This window comes from Alosa pseudoharengus, unplaced genomic scaffold (assembly GCF_046254945.1).
Source record: "Alosa pseudoharengus isolate Yale_2024_CS ecotype anadromous, Long Island Sound unplaced genomic scaffold, YU_APseudo_1.1 YU_APseudo_1.1_scf_2, whole genome shotgun sequence".
NCBI lineage: Eukaryota > Metazoa > Chordata > Actinopteri > Clupeiformes > Clupeidae > Alosa > Alosa pseudoharengus.
This window is the reverse complement of record NW_027468663.1, coordinates 50,967,584-50,983,189: the sequence shown is the minus strand read 5'-3', so window position 1 is coordinate 50,983,189 and position 15,606 is coordinate 50,967,584. Positions and strand designations below refer to the sequence as shown.

The window sequence follows — 15,606 nt, the reverse complement described above, 5'->3', positions numbered from 1 at the left end:
GAAAAATAGCACTTTCTTTGGGTTATTTTGCTTTCTGAATTCATTACGTAAATGTACATTAGATCTGAAGTTTCTTTAGTATACAGCAGCTTGGACGATGAATGTTGACCTGCAAGGGAAGAAAAGCATAATGGCAAAGTACAGCACTGCACCAAGACTTCTCGCACTGATGAATCATTACTGCCATAGTGAATCGTGGACGGAAATTATCAACTGCACAGAGTCAGATTAGTGGTAGGTAATGCGGCTTGCTGGAGCTCTGCAGTGTCTTCCTCTCCAATATGACATGCAGACACAGATTTGGGGACAACTCTGTCACTCAAACCCAGGACTGCACAATATGCATGTCTGGCCCCAGGACAGGTACAACCAGGTCAAGGCTAGTGTGTATTTACAACTTCACAGGCAGTTACAGCACCTTCTGTGAGGATATTCTACACTAGTCAATAGTTTTTATGCTGGTGCCAGCCTGACCCACTTTTGTCAAACATCTCTGAAGTTCTGTCTTTTCTCCTGTCCATTTCGGAAGATCAGGAATACATTTTGAGAGGGTATATGGCGATTATATCAATCGGTCACAATCTTGGACATGGGTTGTCAGTTGCACAGCTGCTAAAAGTAGCATGTGGGAACAGGTTCATGCTGCACTGTCTGTCTACATGTCTATCGGTCTCATAAAGTGCATGCAGACACGGCATTTTTGGCAAACCTAACAACTCTGAATCTGTTATGTCCACTCAACCTGGGATAACTACTTAGGTTTAAAAACATAGCCTAGTCAACCAGACAAACAGTCTGCAAAGCAGTTAAAGATGGTTATCAATTCACTGAAATGAACAATATATTTAGATTTCACAATCAAAAGTATGATCACTTGCATGCTTATAGACCCAAGTTTAGGTTGGGGCCCTCTGTATCAGCAACATTTCTGTCTGTGTGGATAATGTCTGAATAGAATAGGATAATGTCTGAATACTAGGCTAATATCTCCCTCCCTCTCTCTGTGTCTATGACCATGGAAAGCATTCTATTCTAACCCACTGTTCATCATTTAAAGCCTAACTGATATCAAATTACATACGTTTTTAAGATTAACTTTGTGTCTTTTCATGTAGAAGCTTATTTCATATCTCTTCAGTGTGACTTTTATTTTGACATTGATCTCCAGTAGGCTGAGAGTGATCCCTTCGCAGGCAAGTCCTCTTTCTGCAGAACGGCGGACAGGACAGTGCCGTCGGTGGGGTTTGAAAAGTGTACAGCGCATGGAAAGGGAAAAGTTGGACTTAAAGTGTGTAGAAATAACACTTGATAATATAACGCCCAAAGGGAACTTAATCACCGACATCAGAAAAATAGTTGCTAGTCTCAACTTTACAAAGCGCAGAATATCCACTGGTAAGTTTCTCCTGGTCTCACGAAGCTGTTACTGTATCATACTGGAGACTGAAATATGTGTTCCACGCATACAACATGGCTCTCCTCAGTTGCAGAGTGGTGTTTCGACTCTTACACATAGACCACATTAGTACTTTATGCAATTTGTCGTGTTATGAAAAAAATAGAAAAATGATCTGGTAAACCTAAATTATACATGGCAATGCAGACAGTAAGGTAATGTTTACTTATAGTGTGGCATTGATTTTGATAGTATCTTTTAAACTGGCTTGAGCAGAGTTAGCCTGCTTGCTAATGTTGCAGCTCTCGATAATACGGAGTGGTTTGTACGACACAAAGTTAATTCAAATCAGAAACAGGCCAGCATCAGATAATGTCTAATAAGCATTATGTCACTGACTATGCAAACACCTGCATGTGCAAATGTATTTACCATTATATATTGTGTATTTATAATTGAAAGGAAATGGTGGTCGGTGATTACATTTTTACAGTGGTTGAGCAGTTTCGGTTTTACATATGGGAGTCTGAGGCTGCATGTAATGTTAATGTTACAATAACAATAATCTTTAACAGACATTATAAAGGTAGCCTAACTTTTTTCATTAACGCAGTACCTAAAGTTACTAAAATTACGTTCAACTGTGTAAATGTCTTTCATGTCTTAATGTCTTATGTCTATCTCTCAGCTAATCAGTTGTTATAGAAAATCAGATGTTAGGTTGGTCGATATGATTTTTGTGTAACATTTGTGTTTTTGTTGACACACATGTTGCAGTTGGTTTGGGCTGAAATATCTTTGTAGTCGTTCTCCTCTCTCACGCAATTCTTACTGAATGCGCAGTTAACGGAAGTTATGTTGTATGAGCCTTGTAATTTCAGTGAGAAGAAAACAGTTTGATGAAAAATTGTCTTGATTGCGAATTACGCAGTAGGTTACAATAAACAACGTAGGCTAAGTTACAGCTTGCGTAGTTGCGAGTATTTCACCATTTTCACCATGAGTAATTATTTTTCTCAACATGTTGAAGATTGTAGGTCCAGTGATCCTAAAGATAGTGACCTGCATTAAGTCCGAGAGTGACCATAGTATGCCAGCTATAAGTGACACATTTTGTGAAGACTATACATGGTAGGAGTAGGCCATACTGTATCTTTTCCTAAGTAGTCCGTGGGTCGTTCCTTGTCAATTCAGACAAGGGTGTTGCTGCATAGCCTCAGATTTAGGTCTAGATTATGAATGTGCCCCTAAACCAAGGCCTGCAAAATATTTCTGTTCAAATCCTATTTCTTCAATTGTTTTTCAGCTCTTGCTTGATATTTGTTTAGTTTTATAACCTTGTATTGTATATTATCTGGGAAGTAATGTTGATGTTGGGCAGTAACATTGAGTATTATTCATGACCAGCCACTTTGTTCGAAGGAAGACAAATGTTCTCAGTATGACCAAACCATTTAAAGGTTGTATGGCATGCACACTGATTTTCTATAAGGCCCTATATTAAGAAAAACTTGACATTGATATCATTCCATTGAAATTGCTAGACTCATTTGGGGCGGTTCTAGTGTCGTGGTTAAGGAGCTAGGCTAGCGTGCAGTAGCCTGAAAGTTGAAGGTTCAATTCCCGGCTTCCACTGTTGTGCCCTTGAGCAAGGCAGTTAACCCCAAGTTGCTCTGGGGACAATGTAATCCCTTGTAGTATAATTGACATATAAGTCACTTTGGACAACAGTGTCTGCTAAATGAATAAATGTAAATGGTATCATTCGTTATCTTTCATTAAATGCACTTTATGTTTTATCAATATGCCAATGAGTTCTCCACATAGGCCTTCACATTCAGTAAGCATGAAGATGGGGGAGGGGGGGGGGGTCATGATTTTCAGTCATTTTCAAAGGACTGAAATGGTATGAGGGATAGCTAATAGCTAGGCAAGTGAAAATCTATGTGGAAGTTGCTCAATGTATAGGTGTACAAATGAGTGTACAATGGCAATGTTTTATCTTAGAGATAGATAGATAGATAGATAGATAGATAGATAGATAGATCGATAGATAGATAGATACTTTATTGATCCCCAGGGGAATAGCTAATAGCTAGGCACGTGAAAATCTATGTGGAAGTTGCTCAATGTATAGGTGTACAAATGAGTGTACAATGGCAATGTTTTATCTCAGGGACAAGAATGAAAAAGCAGAGGTATACAACTGTGTATGAAACATGGTACATTATTTTTTACACTATTTTGCACATTATTGTACATTATTTTGCACTTTGTACACTTAATGATTATACATTGAGCTATTCCCACATAGATTTTCGTGTTCCTGCTACCCCACATATCATTTTAGTTCTATGAAATGCAGTCACAACTCGTTTTATCCTTATTATCTTCATGTGCATGTGTAATGGAGACCTTAAATATTGGCACAACATTAATAACGTATTTATTAATGACTCTAGGCTAAATATCACTTGTTTTGCACTTTTTCCCCAATGTAGGGTCTTGTATAATCAGTGGTCATGCAGTACAAACTTTTAATGGTCCAGTTGTGCTGACAACATGTTTGGGCAGGCTAGGCATAATACTTTCTAGTAATGTCCAAACATGGCCTCCAAGATAAGGCATTTTTGAGAGTGTAAAAATTATGAAAACATTGGAATTTAACAAAAATATTTTACAGGTCTTTGTTTTGTGACCTATATTATGCAGACTGCGTGTTAACCATTTTCCTGGATTCTGTCTGATTTGACACAGAATGACCACTGTTCATATGGTGCACTGCTGTCCATTCATAGAGTCGAAAGGAGTGTGAACTATCAAGAGAATACCTTTGCTGATTTTAATGCTAATCCAAGCTTATCTACTGTACAACAAAATTGCTGAAATTGTCTCATCAACTTAAATATCCAAGAGAAATCCCTTCAGGAGAAGCATCGAAGAAATCGCTTAGAATTATGGAATATCTTGTACCATGTAGTAGAAATACTACTGTATACTATGTAAACATATTATGCATATCTACTTTTTTACGTAATGTTTCATTAGCTCACGTGGAGGGTGGGAGATGGGGATTCATAGTTGGAGTTAAAGTCATGTAGGCCTATGAAATGAAAAATGCAGTTCTTCCTGACTTTTATTATGAATGTTTGTGTGATGTAATCAGTTAGAATGCTAGGCTACTCAAGTTTAGCCTGGCCCTAGCCAGATGAATGTCGTTCCGCTTAGCTCCGCCTAGCTTCACTCACATCCATCTGGAACCTCTTCCATTGAGAGTGATTTCTCCAACCAACTTTATGGTTTAGCCAATCAGGACGCAGGGCGGGAGTTTCATAGATGTGACATAGCGTAGAAGCGACTGTGAGACTGTTATCAGCGTCACGGGTTGGCTTCAATGAGAGTGGTTGAAGTAGCACGTCAATAGATGACGGACAAGTGGCTTATTCAATCATATGCAAGCATTTTTTGATTAGGTCCAGCCTTCTGAAGCAACAAACAACAACAACAAAATCATAATCAGGATAATTTTGGTCAACATCGAAAAGATGATTATTCATTCGTGTTTCCCCAGGAATTTTCCCCCACAGAGCTGTCTGTGGTTATTTCTTTGTAGGTCCCACCCAGAAAAAAACTATGAAAAACAATTTTTCTTAATTTCCAGATCTACTTAGCTGTGAGAAGTTGAGATGACTGTTAAGGGTTGCAGAATTTATCATTGGATTATCTTACGTGACTAAACTAAACACTAAGCTTATATCTCAATATTGCCTTTAGGCACATGCTTCAAATTTAGTACTAATGTTTACTTGGACTTGATGTAGGACTGATGTGATTTTGGAGGTCAAAGGTCAAAATTCAAGGTCACTGTATGTAAACATAATTATGTCCAATGCTCGTGAATGAGATACCTCAAGAATGCCTCAAGGTACATGCTTTAAATTTACAGTTTATTCATACAGTAGTCACCCTTTACAGGCAGGCATCTCAGGCAGGCAATTTTTTGTGTGCTTAATATGTAGCACCTGCGTTGTAGAAATGGCTGCATGAGGCTAGATTAAAGTCAGTTTTTTTTTTTTTTTTTAATATGATGGGTCAAAATGTGCTCTACCAAATGGTTGAGCCGACCTACAAAGGGTTATGTGGAATCTACCATAGACAGAGCGCAGCATGTCATACACTGACAACCACGCCTACCAGAGGGGAAAACAACCTTTTGTGCTCCATTGGCTTTGCATTGCGTGAACAGATGTCCCTGTTATTTTTGGTTTCTAACAAAAAACAGAAAAATGCCTAAAAGCTGCTGTGTGACAAAATGCTCTACCACCTGATTATGGACCAAGTGTTTTATAATTTGTCAAACCGACAAAATTAGTGTTTACAGAGATTTAGAGCTGGCTATTTGGCAAGCTAGCAGACTGCCATTTAAAGTCAATGGGTGCGGTGCTAGCTAGTAGGTAGTCAGCTAACGCTTCACCGGAAATAAATGCTGGCTAAAGAGGCTTCCGTGCATACGGTTCATTGGTTCGTCATCATCACCATGTTTTTTAAGATTTGGCTATTTCAACACGCACAAGAACTGGTTTGAATTTTGCAGGTTTTTTTCACCACACTTAGACTAGCCCATTTCCAAATCACCAAATACCGAGGAACCAATTACATCTGATTATCCAGTATTGGGTAGACTTTGTACAATGACAGAGGAAGACAGTTGCTACTGCCATGGCTGTGCTGACGGCGTCAATTTTAAATGACACAGAGGTGTATTTTCTTTGAAATGGCGTTCAGCTACATGCCAAACCTTAGCTTAATAGAAAGATGGGTTGTGCTCCATTTTGGAAAGGACTCAGTAAGAGTTTAATGTTCCAACCTAAGTTTAATTTTATCGTTGATTATGCCCCTTGGAAATCAGAGGTGAACCAATTATATCCAGACTTCAGAATGTCCAGAATTCTCAAATTTAAAATAGGCCACACTTACACAGTACTCACAGTACTGACTAAACTTTGGGCGGGTGTTTAGTTATTGGGCCCATAAGGCCCGTTACCATTGTGAGTGTTCGGGGGTAAAACCTAGCAAGCGGGAACTTGTCCAGGAACCTGCTCTCACTGTTTCCATTAGAATTAAAGGACCCTGGTCGAACTTGCCAGCCTCTGGAAGTTCGTTAGACTAGAGCAGGGGTTTTCAAACTTTTTGTGTGTGTGGACCACTATTTGTAATGAAGAATTTTCGCGGACCACCTCATAATACCCTTAATAAAATGTCTATACACAGCCCTACCTGAATTAATCTGCACCTCTTAATAGGCCTACTAGCACTAAAAATAGGCCTATAACTGGGCATCACATTAGGCTATCGTAAAAGCACCAATATGTCTAAAACAAAAATGTTTTTTAATACTTCAAAATAGCATTTGATAAATTAACCTTACATTTTTCAGTAGCCATAATATGAAGTGTGTAGATTTAAACAAAATCTGGGTTGGTTCTTAGCGTGAGCTTTTACTGCCCAAGAAATTGGAACCGTGCTCGGAGTTTGAATTCTCGTTGTGAAATAAAAAATTAATATATATAAATTAATATTTAATTTATATAAATTAATATTAAATTTATTTATTTACTCAAGCGCCCGATGGCATAATCAAGTTCATTTCAACAACGTATTTTCTTAACAATATATTATTAAATGTAGCCTATAACGTTACAGTAGGCTCATAAGAACATCTGTCTGTCTGAGAGCGAGAGAGAGATAGAGAAGGAGACAGAGAAAGAGAATAAGTTTTCTTTTCACCCTCCTTTTTTTGTACCTTTATGAGGAATCTGGCCCGACTCACTGTCAATCTCCTTATTATTAGTAGAACTAGAGTTAACATCTGCCTCTTTTCTCTTCAGAGAACCTGTTGCCATTCACCGATCCATGTTGTGGTTCTAACCAGTTCTTCTAACCGTTAGCGCTTAGCGCCACTGCACTTGAACGTCACATACTAGTGCCACTAGCCTTTTAGTCACACAATAATCACACAATAACTTTAGTATTTACTTTACTATTAAATAACATATTCTTAGAATATATGTTAGCATTTCCTGGTAAAATAAAGGTTTAAAAAATATATTTTATATTTTATTTTGCTTTTCCACGGACCACCTGCAGTACCCTCACGGACCACTAGTGGTCCGCGGACCACAGTTTGGGAATGACTGGACTAGAGGACCTACCCATATGCAGCTTTTGCTGCATTACACCAGAGCCCGTCTACAGAGAGCCTCCCCACTCTCTATTAATCCCATACAAACCGAATTTGGCTGCAGTTCACCAGAGTTCACCTAGATGGCGATCGCGGGCGAGTCCAAAATACATGGGGTCCTATGGAGCTACATGGCTACATTTATTGTTTTCACCTATTTAACAACTGAAACCCTCAGATTTTATTTCAATTTTTTTTTTCAAAAGTGAAATAATCCGGGAGTCATGTCCTTTCGTTTTCTTACAGGTTGGGTCGTTGTTGCCCATAACACGCTAGCATTGATGCTATGCTATGCTATGATCATGCTAATGAATGATGTCATTGACACGTTTGAAAGGCTTTTTAGAACAATTAAGTGACTTTAAAAAATATAATACTCAACCAAGTGTATTGTCTTTGTCTCCCCTTTTGAATACAATATTCAAATTACTTGAAAAAAAAAATAGATGTACCGCAGAGCGGTACAAAATATGACCGCCGCCCAGTCCAACACATGTTTTCCACAAAAATAAGTCACGCTGAAAGGCATATATGATTCTAACTGTCTCACTGAATTGCATTATGCACACTTAATTCTCACTGGTATCTGCTAGATAACAAGTACCAGAACATGATTAGATCATAGATTTCACATGTAATATACATTTTATACAACCCCACCCCCATCTTGCCTGTTCATAATTCTGAGAAATTCTTGAATTGTGTGCGTGTACATGTTTATGTTTATGTGTGTGTGGGTGTGTGGGTGGGTGTGTGTGCGTGCATGTGCATGTGCTTGTGTGTTTGCCTGTTTATGTGCCTGTGTGTGTGCATGTGCATGTGCATGCATGCGTATATATGTCTACTGTCTGAGTATGTGTCATATGTAGGATTACTGTGAATGTATGTGTGTGCGTGTGTATCTGTTTATGCACATGTGTGCATATGGAATGGGTTTACATGACCCCTGGAGGCAAACATCCGCAAAAAATTGGTCATCCTAGGCCCTACGGTTCTCAAGATATTCACAGTCCAGCGGGGGGGGGGGGGGATGGTTCCATGCTATCCATGTGGGGTTACATGCCCACCAAGTTTCGTGTACCCCGGTCTTTCAGTGTCCCGGGAATCCTTGTTGGTGTACGGTCACTAAATGTACACATAAATTATTTTATTATAAGGCCCCCCATGAACGAAACTTGCCATGCATTCGGAGGGTGTCATAATGATCCTACACTTCCAATTTCGTGCAGTTTTGACTATGTTAGGTCACAGATACCTGCGATTACAACACCTCATTTTTACTTTTTTGTGTTTAACTAGGTGGCGCTATACATGAAATGAGTGGTTATGGAATGGGTTGACATGGCCCTTTGAGATCAACATACAAAAAAAAAAATGGTCCTCCTAAACCCTACGGTTCTCGAGATATTCACAGAAAACTGTGTCTGCCCTACCCTCCTTTCGGGGGGTCCAGTCCAGCAGGGGGGCTACAGATCAAAACGAAAACAGGAGGTTCCATGCTATGCATGTGGGATTACATGCCCACCAAGTTTCTTGTACCCCGGTCTTACAGTGTCCCGGGAATCCTTGACGGAAATTTGGACATGCGAAAAAAAAAAAAAAAATCTGACTAAACCTATATGACCGCCGCTTCGCTGCGCGGCGGTCATAATTATATCCCGAGTAAAGTGGATTTTGAGGGGTACAGCTCCATAGACCTCCATTCATTCTGGACTCGCCCGCGAAGAGTTCCGAGAGTGAAGGTTCTCCCCTTATTAGACATTCTCTGATTACACGCGACACTAATTAGATTAACTAAAATTGCATGGCAGCTGCAGCAAATACTCTCCCCACACTCATACACCTTTGCTAAAGCCTTTATTCTCATTTTACTTACACGCAGAGACAGTAACCTAAACATTCTTACTACCTAAATTAGTCTATCTTCCTCGGAGGCGAAAAATAAAATGTTTTGCATCAGCTAAGTACGGTGGCCTGGAAGTGCAAAAAACGAATAACAATGGTAAATTAATTCTTTACAAGATTAAAAACAAATGTACAAGTTTAAAAACAAATGTACAAGTTTTTAAACAAATGTACAATGTTTTAAGCAAATTTACAATGTTTAAACAAATTTACAATGAGTGAACAAATTTACAAGTTTTTAAACAAATGTACGTTTTTTACGGAAAGGGTAGGTACAATAGGCACTTCCAGGCCACGGTAGCTAAGCCTAAACGCTAATAGGCATACATTCAAATGGAGTGAACTGAAGTCAATAGAGACCATACACTACCTTTGAATAGCTGTACCAAATACAATGTTACATTATATGTTTCATTATCATCACCTACAATATAGCCTACCAAATTTAACCAGTTATAAAGCCTATTTTAGTGGACATTTGTTCATTCAGTGTAGGCTACCTCAACTCAATTAGCTTGTAGCATGTCGACAGATGTTTTTGCAGGGTTGCGGTGGCACTGGCATACAAGTGTCCACACTCTGGAGTCTGGACGTATAGCCTATTGAATAAACTGAACATTGATGATATCAAGACTATTTGTCACGTCGTCATTTTACATGGTTGGGGATAGAGACATTAAATGAATGCAGCGCAGCATAATTACGCATAATTTATCTTAAGCATAGAGCGAGCGCATTAGTGTCTGTTAGTGCCTGGTAAGCTATAGGCTAGCTTACAATATGATAAGGCTTACGTGTAATGAGACACTTTTCAAGCAGAGGCGAAGCTAAAGATGAACAAAATATGCTGGATCAGTATGGAATCAAAACAACGTGATAAATATTTTGTACCCGTGGAAAGATATTCACATATTTTGCAGCTGTATAAAACAATTTGTGCTTGTGCACGGAAACTTTGTACTTATATATTGTGTGCATGTGCGAAAAAAATAGTTTTCGAGGATGTGACTTGCACATGTGTAGAACCGTAGCTGTGGGATTAATTTGTCTGTATACAATTTTTTTTTTTTAAAAAATAGGCCTACCTGCAGAAATATTTTGTGCACATGTGAAAAACATTTGTCCACTGTTTTTAGTTGAATGTGTGTGTAACAGCTTTATAGCTACAGGCAATAAAGGAACTTATGTCTTTGCGCATACAATTAGGCAGAAATTGGGAGAAGTGCGACATCTATGGTTTGTGTACAACACTGGATGTACAAAGCTACAAAACTTTTTTACGGACACAAATTTTGGCAGTGTTTTGTCGGCGTTTCTGACGAGCTAATAATCAGCACATCAGGACATCTGTTCATCCAGTGTTGGCTACCCCAACTCAACCCAACTCCCGAGGGAGGTACTTCGTTCGGCCCCATAGAAGTTCACGAGAAGTTTGTGGAATGTCTCGTTACGGGGCCGTTCGTCTTTAGGAAACGCATTCATTCTTTAGGAAACACAAACATTCCCGTTCCCGTAAAATCAAGTTCCAGGTCCGGTAGTGGAAACAGGCCTAGATTACGCCTGTAGCCGTAAACTGGTTAATATATTAATCTTAAATGGAATAATGGAAAATAAACTTTAACATTTCAACAGTGGTGCTACAAAATCAGTATAGTTGGCTCTACCTTCTACATTTCTTGTTGACCAAATGACTATTTTTCTGTCATAAAAATAAATATCTCCGTACTAGGTGGCATGGCGTGGCTGTAGTCAGGTCCGCCGTGTGTCTTCCAGTACCTGGGGGCAACATTATCTTCGAGTCCCACCCTCCCCAGTCAAAGGCCCTGGCTGTAGCGATACAATATTGTGCTGAAACATACTGAAATATTGTGATGTTACAGTGTAGTCTATTTTTCAGTTTGCTTGTTAAATGACAGTTGCCTTTGTATCAGTTCCACGGAAAAATAATACTCTGTACATGATTTTGATTAGTTTGATCCAAATGGTATGAAAGCTTGGTTTGTTGTCCTTCTTTTGTAATCTGTGCAGTAGACTAATAGCATGTGAGAGAATTACAGAATTGAATCTTGATTTTCATAATTTAAAATGTCAGATGGGAGCAGTTTGCTAAATGCAAACTTAGTAGAGAAAAGAACATTGATGTTGGCTAGCTTGTAAGTAATCTTTTAATGGGATATTCCCAGACTGCTTCCAGTTTGTTTCATAACTTTTTGTCTCTGGTCAGTTTAGCTTTTACATCAGTAGATGTTTTCAGTGTCTCTCTGTGCAGGCATTCATGGAATGGAACAGAGTTTGCCAGTTTATTAAGCAATAGCATTCAGTTATCTACTAGTCCAACCACTGGACTAATATTCAGGACATGAACAAATGCAGTAGTCATTTCAAGATGAAATGTGCTTTTAACATTGTACTTCCACATTTGGTTGCAGAAATGAAGGATGCCTGTATCATATTATCTTTGTTTGTTGCTGTCTTAATCTTATATTATTCTAAATTGATGATGTTTCCCTTCATTTTTGGATTTGCTAATTGGAAAATTAGTGAGATCCTATGCACATTCATGCAAGTTCACCATCTTGATCACTGCCTAGATACATTTACTAATATTAGAACATTTCTTGATTTGCCCCAGCTTATCTGGTGATTCCTAAGCACATGGCTGATGGCCGCCCAATAGGAATGCAGGATTACCTTTCCCCTCTGTAGCAACAGCGACTTTTTTACTGCACTTATTCATTAATTATTTCTGTGCTCTTGCTTTGCCGTTGTGGTGTAGCAGACAGCAAGTAAAGTGTTCTGATTCAGACGGAATAAAAGACTAGCGGGAGAGAGGATGCACCCGACATCTGTTCGCTCCCTAGCTGCCTGCATGAGAAAGAGGCTCAGCCTTCTCTGTTTGGGATTGCTGCTATGATTATTCTTTTTTTATCCACTTTTACTGTATTTCATTATTAGGACTTTTTAAAAAACATATTTTTAAACTTACAAATGGATAGAAGTAAGACTGTTGGTGCAAACGGGCATCCTGATACTTTTTATGGCATGGAAAAGGAGGATATTTTATTATTTTGGCAGAGGATGAGAGGGTGGTTTGCAGGAGAAGATAGGGGCGGGAGCCGGCAGGGTGGGGGGTTGTCTCGGTGGTGTGAGGATTGCGGGCTGCGGTTGGGTATGCCAGTGCCACGTGTCCACGTTGGCAGAGCCGCTATTCACACAGAGGATGTGGAATTGAGAGCCTTGTGCGCCTGTTCAGTTCCACAGGCCAAAGGTGGGGTGAGTGCTGCCCTGTGATGTGTTAAACTGCTGTGATGACCACTTGATACATTTTTTACTACAGATAGTGATGAGTTGTCAGACGATTCCAATCGCTGAGCGTTGTTCGTTGTTGGTTGTCCGAGTCGCAAGGGTATGGAATACTGGTGTAACCTATTTTGGCAGTCCTTTACTGATTTTTATTTATTATAATTTAGCCCATTCAATGTGACACTGCTCTGTTTCTAGGTGGATGAATAGGTGTATTTTGTCAGACTGCAAGATGCAGTTCCTGTTAAGCTGTCCAACCAAAGCCTCTCATTTCAAAGTGGAAAATTCTAGTATCTTCCAATGACATCTAGGGGGTAGGGGATACATAAGCATGATTTGTGGTGATTGAGGTTTACTTCTACCTGTTTGATGCTGACATTGGCACGATGGTAATATTATTTAAAAGGTTTAGTAAGTTGTAAGTGTTTTTATCAGTTATAAGGGTATCCTTACTCATGACGAAATTTAACTATTTTATGTACTACCATAGCTTGTGATCCGTAAAGGATGTGACCCTACATAAGGAGAAAATGTTGATGTCAGATGAGTACTCTCTCTCTCAGGTAGTAACATTTGGACAAAGCCACTGCTGAAAAAGCAAAAATAGTTTTTCACATTTGTGGTGATCCTGCGCAGAAGTGCTCCTCTTCTGGTAGCCTTGTGGTTTTTGTATAATAGTATTCATTGTTACCTTGGGTCTCCTTTGCAATGTAGCTTGAATGTTAAATCCTCATTTTGTCAGTCACTTTGGATAAAAGTGTCTGCTCAATGAATAAAGGTAAATGTAAAATGGCGGCAAAATGGTTTAGCATCCTGAACACTAACAAACTGCTACAAAAACAAGTGCACTAACATTTCTCTTTGATTTACGACACAGGCAAATTAAACTTGGATCTGGTTTCACAGTGGCAGAGACTTTTAGTTGAATGGTCAGAATGTTTTGCGTCATTAGTTGTTGATTGTATAAATACTTGTAATTTAATTATTGTTCTTGTGTTTGTGTGTGGGTACTTTGTCCGTGCTGTACATTTCTGATGCAGATATAGTAGATTAAACATAATTATAATTTTGTCTCTGTAATATTTCAAAACATTTACCCTCCTATACTCTTGTCCATTTCAGGGTGTGCTGTATTGAAAAGGATCTGTCATTAGCCTTTTCAGAAGACAGAAGTGGAGGTTGTGCTTAGGACTCATCATTTTTAGTTTGTTTCCTGCTTAAACGAGCATGTTTCCATTCCTGTCTCTCTGCTCCATCATTTGGTTGAACCGAGGAATCAAGCTGAGGAAAGTCCTTTGCGCTGCCAACACTGGCCAGATCTAGGCTCGTTACTTCCTGCTAGCCGCCTGCCCTGCCTCAGCAACGGCCACAATGCTCCTGAGCTTCGGCTGAAAAACACCACCAGACTCAGATAACAGCCGCGTCACCACCACCTACAGCTCATCAGCTTTGGTCAGGCTCCTGTTTGCAGTCGGCCTTTGCTATTGTTTTGGCATTGTTTTTTCAAATTTTTTTCAAAAAAAACACACAAGCAAGCCCACGTGGTGAGTAAAATGGATTCAGATGGGTTCCAGTACCGTTGTCTGTATGAGTACAAGAAAGAGCGGGAGGAAGACATTGACCTAAAGCCCGATGACATCCTGACTGTGGACAAGGCCTCTCTGCTGTTGCCCGGCATCCAAGAGGGAGACGAACAGCATCCTGAGTGTATTGGCTGGATCCTGGGGTACAACGAGCGCACCAAGCAGAGAGGGGATTTCCCCGGGACCTATGTGCAGTATGTCGGACCTGTGAAGATGACTCTGCCTCCCAGCCATCCACGCTCCCAAAGGCCTCTTCCACCGGCCCCCAGGCCTGAGCCACCCAACACACAGCCAGGTAAGGGTTCAGTCAGCAAACGTCAACAATATCCTATAGTCAGGGTTCATACGCAATATGGAAAACCTGGAAAAGTATGGAATTTGATTTTAGTAATTTCCAGGTCTGGATAAGTATGGAAAAAAGAAACAAGGGTATGGAGAAATATTTGTGTTTCCAGACTATTTCATCTACAGTACTAATCACTTCACTCAGGTCATAATAAACCATTCCTACTGTTGTGTAGCTTAAGATGTCAGTCCACCTCATCAAGATACAATTGAATGGGGGTCCTCAGAAAAAAATCTCTCCCACAAGGGGACCCTGGTACCAAAACCAAATCGAAAACCCCAGTTCTATGCACGTGCCCTATACCTAGCTCTGCTATTTTCGGCTAAAACACTGGTAGACAATATCTAGAATAAGGTCAGAAAAATCTACCGAGAAGTTTGAACATTTGAGTATGGAAAAAGTATGGAATTTTGAAATGGAAAATGTGTAGGAACCCTGTATAGTGTGCTGCACAAGTAATGTAGTTGCACAAAATGAGTATCATCTGAGCTACTGATTGAAAGTGTGTGATGGATTGTTGCAGTTGTAGAGTGTTGAGCTTGGCAACTAAAGTAGCTTATTTATCTGCAAATGGCAATTGGCTCCATTTCATAATGTGTGCGTGTGTTTTTGCCAAACTATTGTAGTATTTATCACAAAAGCCAAACCAACTTACTTTTGAATCATGATTTGAACCCTTGATTATTGAAAGCCTGTTGGGTGACTTACTGACAACAATATTTTTTCATCAAGTAAAGGTGCCATGTGTAAGAATTGACGTAAAAATATCCAAAATGATGATCATTTTTTTAATGATGTCATTAAAAAAATGACAAGGTATAGTGCTGCAGAG

General features: G+C 39.4%; 1 protein-coding gene across 2 annotated transcripts in view; it reads left to right on the top strand.

Moving 5' to 3' along the window:
- Positions 1–1,221: 1,221 nt before the first annotated feature.
- The window catches only part of pik3r2 (phosphoinositide-3-kinase, regulatory subunit 2 (beta)), a 33,796-nt gene continuing 19,411 nt past the window's right edge, over positions 1,222–15,606 (top strand). For both annotated transcript variants that reach the window (XM_076295445.1, XM_076295444.1), the window contains exons 1-2: positions 1,222–1,395; positions 13,968–14,723. In XM_076295445.1, the coding sequence (XP_076151560.1) occupies positions 14,399–14,723 (325 nt within the window). In that variant the 5' untranslated portion in view covers positions 1,222–1,395; positions 13,968–14,398. The remainder of the gene's footprint in view (positions 1,396–13,967; positions 14,724–15,606) is intronic.